We start from the raw sequence: 16,162 nt of genomic DNA, 5'->3' as shown, positions 1-16,162 counted from the left end.
AGTGAGGGGAGAGAGAGTGAGGGAGAGGGAGAGAGAGGGAGAATCAAGGGGTGTGTCAACATGTTCCTTGGTTCTACGCACCATAGCTATGCTTTAACATTTCACTAAAGTCATGCATCGGGGAGAAAGTGTGAGAGGGGAAAGAGAGATTGAGGGGAAGAGAGAGTGGGGGAGAGGGAGAAAGAGGGAGAGAGAGTGAGGGGGAGAGAGAGGGAGAAATAGGGAGAAAGAGGGAGAGAGAGTGAGGGGGAGAGAGAGGGGGAGAGGGAGAAAGAGGGAGAGAGAGTGAGGGGGAGAGAGAGGGAGAGAGGGGGGAAGAGGGAGAGGGAGAATGAGAGAGAGTGAGGGGGAGAGGGAGAAAGAGGGAGAGGGGGAAAGAGGGAGAGAGAGAGTGAGGGGAAGAGAGGGAGAAAGATGGAGAGAGAGAGGGAGAGAGGGGAGAGAGAGGGGAGAGAGAGAGTGAGGGGGAGAGAGAGTGAGGGGAAGAGAGTGGGGGAGAGGGAGAAAGAGTGAGAGAGAGTGAGGGGAGAGAGATTGAGGGGGAGAGAGAGTGAGGGGAGAGAGATTGAGGGGGAGAGAGAGTGAGGGGAGAGAGATTGAGGGAGAGAGAGAATGAGGGGAGAGAGAGTGGGTGAGAGGGAGAAAGAGGGAGAGAAAGAGGAGAGAGAGGGAGGGAGAGGGAGAGATGGTGATAGAGAGGGAGAGAGAGAGCGAGAGTGAGAAAGAGGGAGAGAGAGAGGATGAGAGAGAGGGAGAAAGAGGCAGAGAGAGTGAGGGGAGAGAGAGAGGGTGAGAGAGTGAGAAGGAGAGGGAGAGAGAGTGAGGGAGAGAGAGAGAGAGGGAGAGTCAAGGGGTGTGTCAACATGTTCCTTGTTTCTACGCACCATAGCTATGCTCCAACATTTCACTAAAGTCATACATCACTTAGAGCTTTCCTCCCATTTTACCCAACACCCGTGAAATCATTGAAATAATGTTCCGTGGCGATAAACCCTTATGTGGGAGTACATGCGTCTGTGTAACATTGAAAGGGAAAGCTTGGCTTCAGTAACCATAAATTTTATTCTTCCATTTTCTACATGTACAAGTACGTGTATACACGCGATACACATGTTGTGCAATAAGCGTCACGCCCGACTGGAAAGGTTCATATGGTAACACGGGCGGTGGTGTAGCCTAGTGGTTAAAGCGTTCGCTCGTCACGCAGTATACCCGGGTTCAATTCCTCACATGGGTACAATGTGTGAAGCCTACTTCTGGTGTACCGCACCGTGATATTGCTGGAATATTGCTAAAGCGGCGTAATACCAAACTCACTCACGCACTCATTCAATCATTTGGTTACAACGTGGCTGCTGATTACGTGTCATCGTATTGTACCGTTATTTTATTAACAGTAATGCATACTGTAGACATACATATAATTCGTGTTAGGAAGTGAAAGAACGTGTAATTTGAATATTACAACATTTAAATGCTAACGTAAGAATATATATAAAATAACACAACATTGCGTGGATTCTAGTGTACATCAAATTGTTTGTTTTCAATCGTTATCAATAACGATGGGTCGTGGAAATAATTCGAAATGTTCCCAGCAGCAGGATGTAAATGACTTGTGTAGTTATGATATGCCTACTAGGTGTGGTAAACAATGAATTATTCAATAGCTCTATTGAGTGTTTTTAGTAAAACACTTCAGTTTCAGCAGCTCGCAGTGGACTTGGTTCAACAAACACTGGGTTGATGGTGGAGCTGAATACAGGTGCGCTGCGGATGCTGTCAAGATCAAGTTCATCCTCATCCAGCTTTGGTTTATGACACAACAAGAAGACCCCACACAGGAGGCCAAACGTAGAACCCACTAATACAAGATAGAGTCCGGAGGAAAACGTGGAGTGTCCGTCGGCTTCACACACAGCATAAACCACTCCTCCAGTGAGACCCAGAACACCTGAGAAGTATATGAATAAGCATATATGAAACAGACATTGTAGTGAGAATATAAAATATTTTCATTATCTTTGAAAATCTCATCATCATAGTTCATAGAATATATGCGCTCTTAGGCGTGCCACAAACGCATTGTCGCTGACCGAATTTCAGAATCGTCCTGAGTATGTTCTGATATGAAAGTTTGTCCGCACCATACCGTTGCTCTTGGGTTTCACCAAAGTCGTAAACGTGTCAATACAAGCCACAAAACCCTTTCCATAGACACGACACACCTATGTTAAAGCATAGTCGATTGTACGATTCCGACTGTGTCACGAGCATGTGTGTATGAATCACTATCACGTAGAGATGATAGACAGACATGCGTCACATCAGCCTTTCCACGTGAAGCTGATACACCGTGATGTAACTGAGAAACAATGTACATTAAGGCGTTAAACGCAAATCACTCATTATTGAGATGACACTCGACACAAACGTATACTTAAACCGTAACCTCAACATACTTTCAGTTGAGTTGAAGTATCTGTATAACTTCTCTATTCTGTTTAAGAAATACGTAGCACCTATATATTCAAGCCGGTGAACGAATAGATTGTTCTGGTACAATTTGTCAAATCGGAGCTCGAACCAAACAGTTTATTTGATTTCGAAAATCGCATCAATAGAAGATGCTGACGTTTCATGAAGTGATTTAATAGGTATGACACATGATACTTAGTTGTCAAATAAATTGCCTTGCTTTGAGTCATATTTCGTAAAATGTCAAATTACAAGTCCTATTCGAGGCATGGGATTACAGAAAATCATGAATAATTCATAAAATATAAATATTCTTGGGCCATAGAAGCCAGACTGTTTATTTTATAGTGTATTCTAGGATTACACTGTCATTGTTCCCAATGCAGTAAACAGAAGAAATGAGTTTAACTGTATGTGCACAAATCCGTCATTATCGCATGGGCATTAGTGGAACCCAACCATCTGATGCCCATCCACATGATTACCAACAAAATAAGCACATGGTGTTGATATATTGACAATACAGTTGATATATGTACACAATAAATGTCGAGCGTTGTCAACCACCCTCTAATTTTATAGTAATCGCATGTAACTGACATGAAATAAGGGATTTCTGTATGAAAAATGCAATCAAACATTTGAGTTCATCGAGGAATTTACCGATCAAATATAAGGGACATTAACACATGAGTAACATCTCAAATAACTAACAATACACGGTATTATGATAACGGGGTGTATGTAAATAGCCCTACCCGTACAGACACACAACGCTGGGAGGCCGAATCTGTCACATCTGACAGCGTGGATGTTGCGCGAGGTACAGTTCAGCTCACATAAGATGACAAAGCATATGCAGTAGTTAACAAGAGCTACGGCCTCTACTGCCCTCACAGCGTCAAACCAACCTGAAACATACATCATTTGTGTCATATGAATATAACCTGTCGGGCAAAAAAAAGTGGTTAAACATGGTTATTCGAAGGTGATCAAAGTTGTGTTTTGGACCTGAAGTTTGAAGTGTTGCCCTGACGGTTTTCAGTGTGGCAACGTTGTGATAAGTTTGTAATTTTTGGTGAGTTCTAAATTTCAAGTGTATGCGTGGCAGTATATGTTGAATCACTTACGTCGACGGTATGTTCGAAGACATATTAAGGTTTGACTTAAAGAGGCGACTTTGTTTGTCGTAAGAGGCGACTAACGGGATCGGGTGGTCAGGCCCGGTGACTTTGTTGATGCATGTCATCGCATCCTAATTGCGTAGATCGATGCTCATGATGTCCATCACTGGATTGTCTTGTCCAGACTCGATTATTTACAGACCTCCGTCATATAGCTGGAATACTGCTGAGTGCGGAGTTAAAACAACAAACAAACACATTTAAAGTGAGGCTGTGTTCCACGTTTTGGAACCCGTTTCCAGTGTTAGTCTAGGCGTGGGGCGGTCGGGTAGCCTAGTGGTTAAAGCGTTCGCTCGTAACGCCGAAGACCAGGGTTCGATTCCCGTCATGGATACAATGTGTGAAGCCCATTTCTGGTGTCCCCCGCCGTGATATTGCTTGAATATTGCTTAAAGCGGCGTAAAACCATACTCACTCACTCACTCACTCACTAGTCTAGGTGTTGTCTTTATTGCCATGTTTAAATTGAGACATTGTTTGTTATATGGGTGTTAATTAAATTATTCCATCATAATACAATTAGAGTTACAATTGTGACAAAGTGGACATTAATGGGGTGGAACGAGGCTTGCTAGGGCTGCAAATCGGCGTTAGCCAAGAACCCCTCAAGAACGAAATAATATCAGTTCGACGTCGTTGATCGCAACTATACGTGTATGTGTATGAAACAAACTAGTTTTAATCTGAATGGCTGAACAATGTTTGAATAAAGAATTATGTTGTATTCCAAAGAAATGTCCTGATAGGAAGTATTAATGGAGGTCCATCGATGATAAAATATATTCCGGGACAGACAGTCAGTATTTCCTTGGTAAAGAGTGACAGTACAAAATTGTAAGATATTTTAGTTTCTTGTAGTTGTATGATGCTAATAAACTAAACCGACAGGGAGTATGACGGTAGATGTTATGACCGCCATTGATCTTGAAGGACGATAGGGATAAGATGGGAAATTTCCAAGTTGACATTTATCGATCAGTTGTGCGTAATACCGCCACGATCTGTCAAACATTCATGCACTCGATGAGCCATACTGTGTAAGTGTCTCCAAATGTCGAGTTGGGGGAGTCTGTCTCACCCCCACTCCCCAGCCCCTTGCAGTGCCTGGCCAAGTTCAGCCAACGTGGTCGCGATCGAGAGCCAGTGACGTCATCCTATCATGTTGACGCACTCTCCCTATCACGTACCAGACGTATTCGAGGGGGAACTGTCTGGGTCCATTGCTTGCCCTGGCATTCTATAGATGCTGTGGTGATGGGGTGAGCATTGTCGCATTGAAAAGTGCTGCAATTTGATTCGCCCTGTACTCTTGTCGTTGACCTTGGTCGCCCTGAACGGGGTCGATCGTCAACATTTGTGTTTGGTACCTGTTCTCATAGTCAGCTAATCACAGACTGTGAAACACTAAACGCATTGGCCGCTACACTTCTGCAAGTTTCCAGCATAGACCGTAGACGATCCGCGCGTTGCAGACGCCCCTTCGGTTGTTCATACACAAACAATGAATTAAATCGAGCAAATGACAATTGTCAGTGGATTCGGGTATCTGAATATGTTCCGTAATATATTTTTAGTTTCAAAGGTTACAGTTAATGGCTGCAAGGAGAACTGGGGACAAATGCAACCCGGCGTCTTAAGCGCATCATTCGCTCTGCAAAGTTGCCTCCCTTATGTGTGCCAGAAACCTATGGTCGTGGCTTCGATTCCCGATTTGCTCTGATCATGATTCTAGGTTCGTCAGCACCATACCCGAGCTTTTTGTTTCACCAAAGTGTCAAAAGACTCAGAGATACATCACTTCCGGGCTTGTTCCCACACGAAGCCGACAAGCCGTCATATAAATGAAATACTGTTACAATCGGTGTAAAACCAATCTTGCTGACTCCAACAAGAATATGATAATAGCAAATAAATGCAACACCGGATGTGGTAACAAGTCAAAGTTATTGACATGGACAGATGATCACAGACAACACTGTCGGAACACGGACACTTTACTTTGCCAATCGCCGTTGAACCATAGTTAGATGTGACACATATTTAAACCATGGCTCCTTTGTCGCTTTTGTTACTAGGCAATGACGGAACTTCTTTTTTACCCTATCATTTACCTTGATGATAGAACAATTTCAAGAAAAACGAGTGTCGTCTGCTGGCTTTGAACCCGCGAAGTCCGCAAAAGAGACTACCGAATGTAATCTTCTGCCTCATCTACATGTAAATAGCGAAAAACACAACAATATTTTCGTACATCAGAAGTAATTGTTTATCTGTTTATGAACAGTGATTTGTGTGTTAATGTTATTTTTTATGTTATTCTATGTATTGCAAGTTCGTGTGGTCTGATAGCTGTCGTTCAAACAATCTAACCGGGGGAAGGTAATTACCCATATCTTGATCATCAGGGCTATGTTTGCTCATCGGCATGGTCAGGTAATATTTAGGTGATTGATAAATGTGCTCAAGTTGGTCCCATCCGAATTGCCCCGGGACATGCATTTCGCCCGAATCGTCAAACAACGTCGTGCTCCGCGCCTCGGACACTAACTAAACATTTTAATGATTAGACACAAGGTCCCCGTACTCTGAACTATACATGATAAAGTTTCGTGTTCGTTGGGATAGGAACAACCATGTGATGCGGCATGGTGTCCATGAATATGATGGGGTAGTAACAGCATAAACACACATGCAAACATTTATACCATTTGATGCCTGTGTTGGTCGGCAACAGAGATTGGCCAACTATACGCTTTCAAATACATACCTTCTCCACTGTGTGTGGAATAGGACTCACACTTGGAGAGAGAGGCGGTGCAGTTCTGCCACAACCCAGAAATGACACGTGCATCTCGCTTCCACGCTGGCAGACCAAAGCCGACAACGAATTGAAGAAATCCGAGGACAATGCCACCACAGGCCAATCTGTAGCTACATGACTTTAAACTCCAACCTATCATGGTAGGTTGTTAGTGTTCATCTCGATACAAAGACATAACTACATATTTCAATTCTATGTTCTGTTCCTTTGAAGATCCTCATCGATCATGTAACCACCAAAGATCCTTGATACTCACTCAAGTATCCTTGTATCATACTGTACCATGTTGTATCATGACCCCATGGGATACAGTCTATCAAATATTCCATCTTCTGTTATTTAAACATGGTATCACCATAACACATCCATAGCTAGCCCCTGCTAAGGGTGTCCATATTTTGATGTGCTTACGAAGGCGCTTGAACAGAACGCAGGCAATGAGTTTCGTGGTCTACCGTGTTACAGCTTCACTATCTCTATGTTACAACATACACTATCCCACACCCATCAGTACAGTACATCACGACCCAGCCTTAAGATGCTAGCTTAAGTCATTGGGTATTCAGTAATATTCCCTGCAGAAGCATTTTCAATATAACGAGCTATGTCACACGGGGCGGTCTGCTTGACACCTCCAAGTACAATACGTGTAAAGAAATATCTAAAGCTAAAGTATATTTGCACAGATGTTAAGCCCTCAACGTTCTTCCCTGTAGCTAAACACATCTTCAATGGCCCTACTCCACAAAACAGCTGTACCATAATATCCGAATCCGGTCATCTCAAAATCTTTATTTTCGAGATAGTGTATCGTCTATGATCTGTATTGCAGGTCGTGTGTTATATCTAGAAACGTTAATGTCAATGTGTCACTTAGTTTTGTGTTAATCCCTGTAAGTATTTGAAGTATGTTGTGTGTGTTTGTCACGTCAACTCCTTTTATCCATTTACCAGCATTTCGTCATGATTTCTCATGTCAAGCTCTGTGATAGATTTCATATTGTGTTTTTCATTTATCATGATTATTAATAACAAACAAAAGCGACAACCCTTATACCGTTTGATATCAAATATATCAACACTGAGTCTCGTCGACTCGTAGTCTGAAACTTGTGTTGATATATTTTATATGAAAAGTCAATCGTGTGAAATACTCTATATCAGCTTAGAATAGATGAGGAGGAGTTTATAAGTACGACTGAACAGTGTTCTTCCAGTGGATTAATTAAATAATGTAAGTAAATGGACAATAATCTCCCGTTCCTTAAATGTCCGCACACGGGTGGTTCGTAGTCGTCCCGAGATGAACGTTTGAAAATACATGTACTATTGGGAGGGCCCGGTCACAAGGCAAATTGCAATGAACACTATGCTAATGACATCTTCCTGAGGCAAGGGAGTTAACTGACTACAAAAATCCAATTTCCATCCTTGCCGAACTAGGCTGGAATTTCTGGGCGAGTTATATACCTTCTATACCACCTCCTATTGACCTCTCATATCACTTTGCATTTGCTTCAAACAAAATGGCAACAAGACCATCTGATCGGGTCTTACCTCGCGAAGTGGATCAAATCATGTGAGCACCTTGGTTATAAACATGAAAAGATTTAGAAAATATCTGTTGCCGTCCAGTTGACGGTACACATCTTTTGCAAATCCTGCAGTCGACATATCTGCACGTTGAAATCCGTGTTGTTTACCAACTGGATGTCAATTGCGTTACGTGAATTTGATTGGACTATGCATAGACTCGTTAGTCCAACCACAATATAACTCCATTATTCCTAATTCGGCAAGGGAGAAAACTGGACTTTTACATTCAATTATTAACAGCCCTGCCTCGCGAAGATGTGCTCATGTGACCGGGTCCGTATATAGAGATTATGTTATCATAATGTGCCAGACACATCTTGTAAATTATTACATACCTAAAGTGTTAATATTTGGCCGGCGTCATATACCTGGGATATTACTGAGTGCGGCGTTAAACAACAAACAAACAAACAAACATTACTTTGCGGCTACTTTTGTTCCATGTATGTATTTTGTGCAAGGTATAAGCGCACTCTAAATGTTTTTTTGACTACGGTTAAAACGAACACGCTTATAACGAACTGACGGATATAACGAACTTACATTTTGGTCCCGACTATTAGCTGTAGTTATGCTGTATATATGCTTATAACGAATTATGGTTATAACGAACTAAAATTAGTAGTCCCTTTGAGTTCGTTATAACCGTAGTTTACTGTATAGGACTTGGTAATTAATAATGCTTCAGTGGGGATCATTGTAATAATAATAATTTATTATAATATGATATTGTGAGTGAACACCCCATTGGGTAGTTATGTCTCCGATACTGCCTGATTTCTTTCATTCATGTTAACTGTTTATCAAGGATGTACTGTACTTGAAACAACTGTGCCGGCTTAAAGCCCCATAAAAAATAGACCGCAAGGTGACGGTGTTTCAGGTTTAACCAGTGACTGGCATCGTAAATAGAACCGATTGTCGAGTGAAACTTTTTGATAACCGTAAACAAGGTCACCAAAGACCGTCAAACTTCGTATCAACATGAATGACAAACCATGCATACCACAAATGGCTCCATATCTAGACATAAGTCAATAATTGTTCAGTCTGCTTTTTTATCATAAAAAATCGAATCGGTCGTGTTTGAGCGTCTGCATCGATCACAGTGGGCGGAGCGTATTGTTGCAGCTCTATAAATAGCAATGCACATTGTCATGTGTACATGTGACACATTCGATGCTTTTGTGGTCAGTGTATTGTGGTGTATGTAGAACAGCAGCACGTTAACAGTTTGGGTAAATGTAACAGTGTCAATTTAAAAGTGAGTGAGTGAGTTGGGTTTAACGCCGCTTTTAGTAGTATTTCAGTTATATCACCGCGTGTCAGCTTAATGTGGGACGAAAGTCCAAATCGATGCAGGTCTTAGAGGTTTACCATTTCGGTGAAACCCACGGGCACGTGTATGGTGCTGACAAACCTAGAAATATAATCGGGGCGAACCGGGCTTCAAACCCACAATCATAGGTTTCTGGCGTGCCCACGGGACGCAATTCTTCACAGCGAATCACGGCGCCTTAGATGACTGGGCCACCCGTGCCCCCGTCAATTATATATAACAGGAGTGTGTGAATATGGTTTTATGCGAATGTTGACATTATTCGAAAATTATTATTGAAGTGGACCCCATAAAATGGTTTCATATTAAACCAATGTCGGGAATCGAACCCTAACCTATGGTGTGACAAACGAATGCTTAAAACTACAAGGCTACCCCGACGCCTAATGAACGCCATTTTCGAAACTGTTTACAAAGTACATATTATTCTGAGGAAGATTAATTCGGGATATTTGTACTTTGCGGATGGCCATAGCATTACTTCATTGTTCAGTGGTCACGCTCTCAGACCCAGGCAAATTATCTTTGGATTGTTTGTAATATCGAACCTTTGCCTCATTGAGTGAGTGAGTGAGTGAGTATGGTTTTACGCCGCTTTTAGCAATATTCCAGCAATATCACGGCGGGGGACACCAGAAATGGGCTTCACACATTGTACCCATGTCGGGAAAGGTAGCCGGGTCTTCGGCGTAACGAGCGAACGCTTTAACCACTAGGCTACCCGACCGCCCTGATCACTTATAAAGCATACATGCATAAGAACTGAACAACTGTAACACGTACATGCACACATAAGTGTTTAAACATGTAAGACGCACATGTGCAAGTACCGAACACGTGTAAAGCATACGTGAATGCGGGAAGTGTTGTCCAGCAAACATATGATTGGTTGGTTTGTTTGTTGTTTAACGCCGCACTCAGCAATATTCCAGCTATATGACGGCGGTCTGCAAATAATCGAGTCTGGACCAGACAATCCAGTGATTAATATGACATGTATCAACCAAGTCAGCGGGCCTGACCACCAGATCCCGTTAGTCGCCTTTTACGACAAGCAGAGTCGCCTTTTACGGCAAGCATGGGTTAATGAAGACCTATTCTACCCCGGAATCTTCACGGGTCGCAAACAGACATTTTTATGACGCATCATACACTTCATCCTTTGACTGAAACATTAATCAGTGACGCGACATTAAATGTTAACTTACTCTGACGCTAAAGCTAATAACGTAAGGCTGTATTCAAATTATAACCGTAAAACGTTTCCTACGCTTATTGAAGGACATTCATGCGTTGTAGGTTGGCATGCATATTTATCGTTTCAGTGGCTGCCATCATTCGACATTCATGTGAAAAAGGATTACAGCGATGCATTCCATAATGTTTTAAGTGTTAAAAACACGTATAGCGTACATGCATAATTTTGGAACATATGTAAAGTGTACATGCACAAGTACTGAACAAGTGTAAAACGTACAAAGTTATGCATAAGTATTGAACATATGTAAAGCGTACCTGCACACTAGAAGTGTTGTCCAACAAACATTTGAACACAGCATTACGCATGTCGCATCATACACTCCGCTCGAGTGAGTATGGTTTTACGCCGCTTTTAGCAATATTCCAGCAATATCACGGCGGGGGACACCAGAAATGGGCTTCACACATTGTACCCATGTCGGGAATCGAACCCTGGTCTTCGGCGTTACGACAGAACGCTTTAACCACCAGGCTACCCGACCGCCCTTCGCCCTATGACTGAAACATTAACAAGCGATGCGATGTTAAATGTTAACTTACTCAAAGATTGCTCCAACTTTGTTTCAAAGGTTACAGAGACTTACTGTTCTGGAGATTCAGGACAAAAATGAGGTCCATGACAGTAAAATAACTTACCCAGATGCTGCCATAGGGAACAGAAAGTATCTCGCAATAATGTATATTCATTGCAAATATAAGAACACATATGGTAAGGAGTTTTCTAACCTAACGTATTGCGTGAGTGAATGAGTATGGTTTTACGCCGCTTTTCGCAATAGTCCAGCAATATCACGGCCGTCCCCTTAACGTATTGAAAGCAAGAAATGTGGCATGTACAATTAAATCATTACAGCACATTTGTATTCCTAAGATACATTGAATATTTTGATATACACTAAAAAATTACTGTCATAGTAATAAATACTGTCAAGCCCATCTTAAGACATTAGACTTCTCTCTTAATGAACATTTAGGATTCCGAAATGTCACAAATGCTACATATGGAACTGCCTCTTCCCTCAAATGTTTATACATAAACAATATACTAGAGGGCCATGATCTGTATGTCCTTGTTGAATAAAGCGACAAAACCCTTTCCATATCCAATAGAAATCTCTGCATAAAACATTAAAAGTTTATTGACAATTCCGACTTTATCATGCATGAGCTTCTGTTTGTGAATCACTATCAAATAGACTTTAAGTGATGAATCCAGGTGTTGGCAAAAAGGTGAGCCTATCCTGTCCAGCAGGTGGCACCCGTCACTAACACATGCAAAGGCAAGTCAATTGTTCACATGAAAAAAACATGGGAACATATGGTACAAATCAAAATAGTTTTTGCATCGGACATCATTTTTGTTACTGATGTGTCAAATTTGGAAATGTCCTCCACATAAAAATCTAACTGAATTTCATAAAAAGTCAATGTGATATATAGAATACTGAATGAGCTCCCGTGTAATACCAATTTTATGAACCGAGTGAATAGTTGTGGTATCTGACTCGCTTTCGCTCGTCAGATACCACAACTATTCACGAGTTTCATAAAATTGGTTTTACACGGGAGCGAGTTTAGTATTTTATTTATTACTTGCAATTTATAACGTTTTTTTAATTATACTGTTGAGTATGAATAGGCTGATACCTATATGATTCACGACGTAGTCCAATTGAGCTTAACAGAATAATACTTCAAACACGTCAATAGTTGAAACGTATGAATTTCATACCATACAACGGGTCTACCTTTAGAATTCACAAAATTATCGTAGGGCTAAGACTTTCGCATCTCACATACTTTAACTTAGACCAACGACTGTCGTTGCGCTACAATACGATCGTCTTGTGGAACGGGCCTTGCACCTCAAAGATTTCAATAACGTCACAATACCCGATGACGTAATTTGTGGAGTTTTGATGCAAGATCCATCGGCGAAACAATGCTATGTGACGTCAGCCTAGCAACAAGGTTGCTGGGGTCATCGAGTGTGCATAAGCTCCTCTCAGTGATCTATCAACTCCACACGCAATGTCTTTGAATAAGCCAAGCGTTGTTGAGAGCTTTCAATATTTGTTCGTGAAACGTGTTCCGAGAGTACATAAGCACGCGTTTTGGTATTACACAATGTGTAATAAAGCTGTATGTTTATTAAACGGGTGATCTCTTCACGGGCAAGTAATAAAATAGCATAATATCGATCTTTTACGACGCAGCTCTCACTTACATCCCTTAAACATTGAAAAAAGGTTCTCTGGAAGGAAAGACGTTTGCATATTACAGTTATGTATTCCTTGTTCTAAGGCTAACGGGATTAAAAGACGTTGATCACAGTGGCACGTTTGGACCTCATCTTCCTGCCTTTTCTTCCTTTAATTTCCAAACGTCTACTTGCGATGTTAGTAATGCTTTGACGCGGCGGTTAGAGTTGATGAAAACGTACAACACAATGTCCACATATTCCGTAAAAGAACATGGGACAACAATTACTGTTCCCCCTAACATAAGGTAAATAAAATTTGCATTCACGCAAATAATGTTCACATAATGAAATGTTTCGAGAAATAGCATACGGTACATTGACTTTGACCTTCCAAAGAGCCAGGCTTAGATAACCTTAGATAGATCTCACTTGTTAGGTTGCTGATCTTGTTATTTACGAGTAATTCTTTTCCACTTTTACAAGAGCTGTAATGTAATGTAAGAGGTAATGTTTAGATCACTTTCTAATCTTCAGACATGTTTCTTATTTAATAGCACACGATTCGCCGAAGGTCTTTTGAGGTGGTACATCTCTGACAACACTTAATCTGTCCAGTTATAAGATTTATGGATTATATTTTGATATATTTTGATAAGTCATGTGAAAAATCTTACCACTGTACAGTACTATGGGAACAAGATACGCTGGTTCAATATGCGTTAGTTCTAACCAGCACAAGTTATTAAGTTTAATTTAAAAGGTGGTTTTATCGCACAATCCTATCGCATGTGCATGCAACTATCTCTATTTCCTGTCATGGATGATATTAGGTAAAGCTGCTGGTAGAATATGAATCGGAAACCTCACAGAGTATGACTGTCTTTATGATGGTCATCTTGCGGGACTGAAATCGATAGAGGAGAGATTAAGATATGTTTTGCTGTAGCTATTTTGGCATGTTCATTGGTGTGTCATCTGCTGTCCTTGTCACATTTGGTTTATTTCTTTGTTAACTACTATATAGATTTCGTTGAAAATTGATATTTTTTACTACGCAACAAAACATAGATCCAGGAAAGTGGATCCTTCTAATCATGAGTCTGTTTGTTGCCTTTGTTTCCGTTGCGAATAAAGATCGTGAGATTGTTGTCATTGAGCTTCTGGTGAATCTGGAGGATGAGTCAGACATGAGGCTGAACTTCCATCAGAGGGATTTCACCCGTGGCCGTCCTATAGCTCACAACATCATCAAAGCTGTCAAAACCAGTAAACTAAGGTTACCGTGTCCAGAGTTCTCAAAGTGTCACTGGTGTGTCCATGAGCTTCAGATGGCTCACATGGAGAGTGTGTGTCTATTGCCAAGTATGTGTTGCTAAATATTATGACGGAGCACATTTCGACCACCAAAATACCTGTGGTAATACTGTATCATACACAATCGGTTTCGAATTTGCAATGTCCTCTTGAAGAGGAGAATGACATGTTCTGGACAAATCGGATAGATTCACTCAAGTTGTAGTCACTTCTCACGCCTACAGCTTTGACTTGTACCAAGCAGTTCTGCCCGTACCGAATGGTCATGTTAGACAAATTGCAATCGAAATACTTCATTATGCTGGTCACCAAATAAGCCATATTGTATATGTAGTATAGCATATGTTTCAATTCTAATTGCCACCTGTCTTATACAAAGCTTTGTGTGAAATTGTGTGCGTTGACATTGCATCCCGACACAAAGGTTTAACCGAAAATGTTTAATTATATATATGCTTGTTTATTTCCATACTTTACTGAGCCCATCTTCCTATTTTGCCATACGGTTTTATATAAGTTTCAAAATATGTATTATGTTTGATAGTCACGATATGGTTGAAATATTACCGATGCGACTTCAAATTTAAACTCACTCACTCACTCAATATTTTGCCATACAAAATAGGAAAATGTTCAGATTTGTTCTTTTATATTGATGAAAATCAATCTGCAGCGTCAAAAGGTTTTCTGGTATGATTTATATTTAACAATAACAATAACTTACGTTCACCTGGCTATTTATTTACATAAAAATGACTTGAAGTTGTGGTGAGGCACTAAACCAAAATATACATAAAAAAGGGCCACAGGAATATATGTGATAAACAATGATGACATAATATGGAACTACAGACACATATGATAATGCCCTGTTACTGGTCACTACCCTTATTCTGTGTTCCTTACCACTGTGGGAATTCCGGGCTAGATCTCAGCAACACATGCATGTCGTCAGAACAAACTGAATCGAGCGGTAGGGCCGGGTGACCTGACTGATTGCGTTCAGCGTACCCCGACAACATGTGGCACTATTTATGATGTCAATCACTGGTTTGTCTGGTTCAGACTCGATTAATTACAGGCTGCCGTCATAGACCTGGAACATTGATGAGTTTGGCATGAAACTATTTGTACCTTGCAATATAACATGTGGCTTGGGAGTATAGAGTGAGAGACAGTGACAAATGTCATAATGTCATAAAATAGTGATGACTATATTAATGGATCCCAGAAAATCAGTAGTGACACCGGGTGTTCGCGAAAAGGGTAAACATGTCCTGCTGTACAAGTAGAACCCGCCAATCACACAGTTTGATATAAAATAGAAAATTAATGTTTGCTTGCTACCCAAAGCAGTACGCAATACGCATGCTATACGACGGCGGCCTGTTAAGACAGATATAGTAAGTTTCACTCATGGCTGAATGTAGAAATAACAGAAACAAGTGTACAGACAACGCCACACAAGGCAAATACCAGCGATATTCACTGACTGATATTCAAGAGGTTTTACCTCACAACACTTTTGGTATTGAACGAGCGCTTCAGAAACAACGTTGAAGCATCCAGTGAATTCGCACTGCTGTTGCATTGCACTACATACACACAGGAGTGAGTGTGTACGCCGTGTTTGCATATATTCCAGAAATACCACGATGGCACCAGAAATGGCACCACGATGGCACCAGAAATGGCACCACGATGACACCAGAAATGGACTTCACATATTGTACCCATTTGGTTATTCGAACCAAAGTCTTCGGCGTTACGAGGGACCGTTTTAACCACAAGGCTGTCCAATCACCCCTTATACATGAATATACCAAAACATGCAAAATGAAGTTGACGCATCAGTGACCAAAATGATGTCTGTCGCAATTACCTGTGTTAACTTGTACCGTATGGTCCCCTGTTTTTCAGGTGAAAACTAGTCTTGTCGTAACACGTGATCTTGACGGTGCTACCTG

General features: G+C 41.2%; 1 protein-coding gene across 1 annotated transcript; it reads right to left on the bottom strand.

The window, feature by feature from the left end:
- Positions 1-1,080: 1,080 nt before the first annotated feature.
- LOC139468964 (uncharacterized) lies at positions 1,081-6,937 on the bottom strand. The gene is made up of 3 exons (XM_071251107.1): positions 6,430-6,937; positions 3,237-3,389; positions 1,081-1,954 (listed from the first exon to the last, which is right to left on the bottom strand). The coding sequence occupies exons 1-3, from the start codon at positions 6,620-6,622 to the stop codon at positions 1,686-1,688; spliced, it is 615 nt and encodes a 204-aa protein (XP_071107208.1). The 5' UTR covers positions 6,623-6,937; the 3' UTR covers positions 1,081-1,685.
- Between the last annotated feature and the right edge of the window lie 9,225 nt (positions 6,938-16,162).

Source organism: Haliotis cracherodii, unplaced genomic scaffold (assembly GCF_022045235.1).
Source record: "Haliotis cracherodii isolate W230 unplaced genomic scaffold, xgHalCrac1.p SCAF_2, whole genome shotgun sequence".
Lineage (NCBI taxonomy): Eukaryota > Metazoa > Mollusca > Gastropoda > Lepetellida > Haliotidae > Haliotis > Haliotis cracherodii.
Note: the sequence above shows the minus strand (reverse complement) of the source record. Positions and strands in the feature narration are given on the sequence as shown.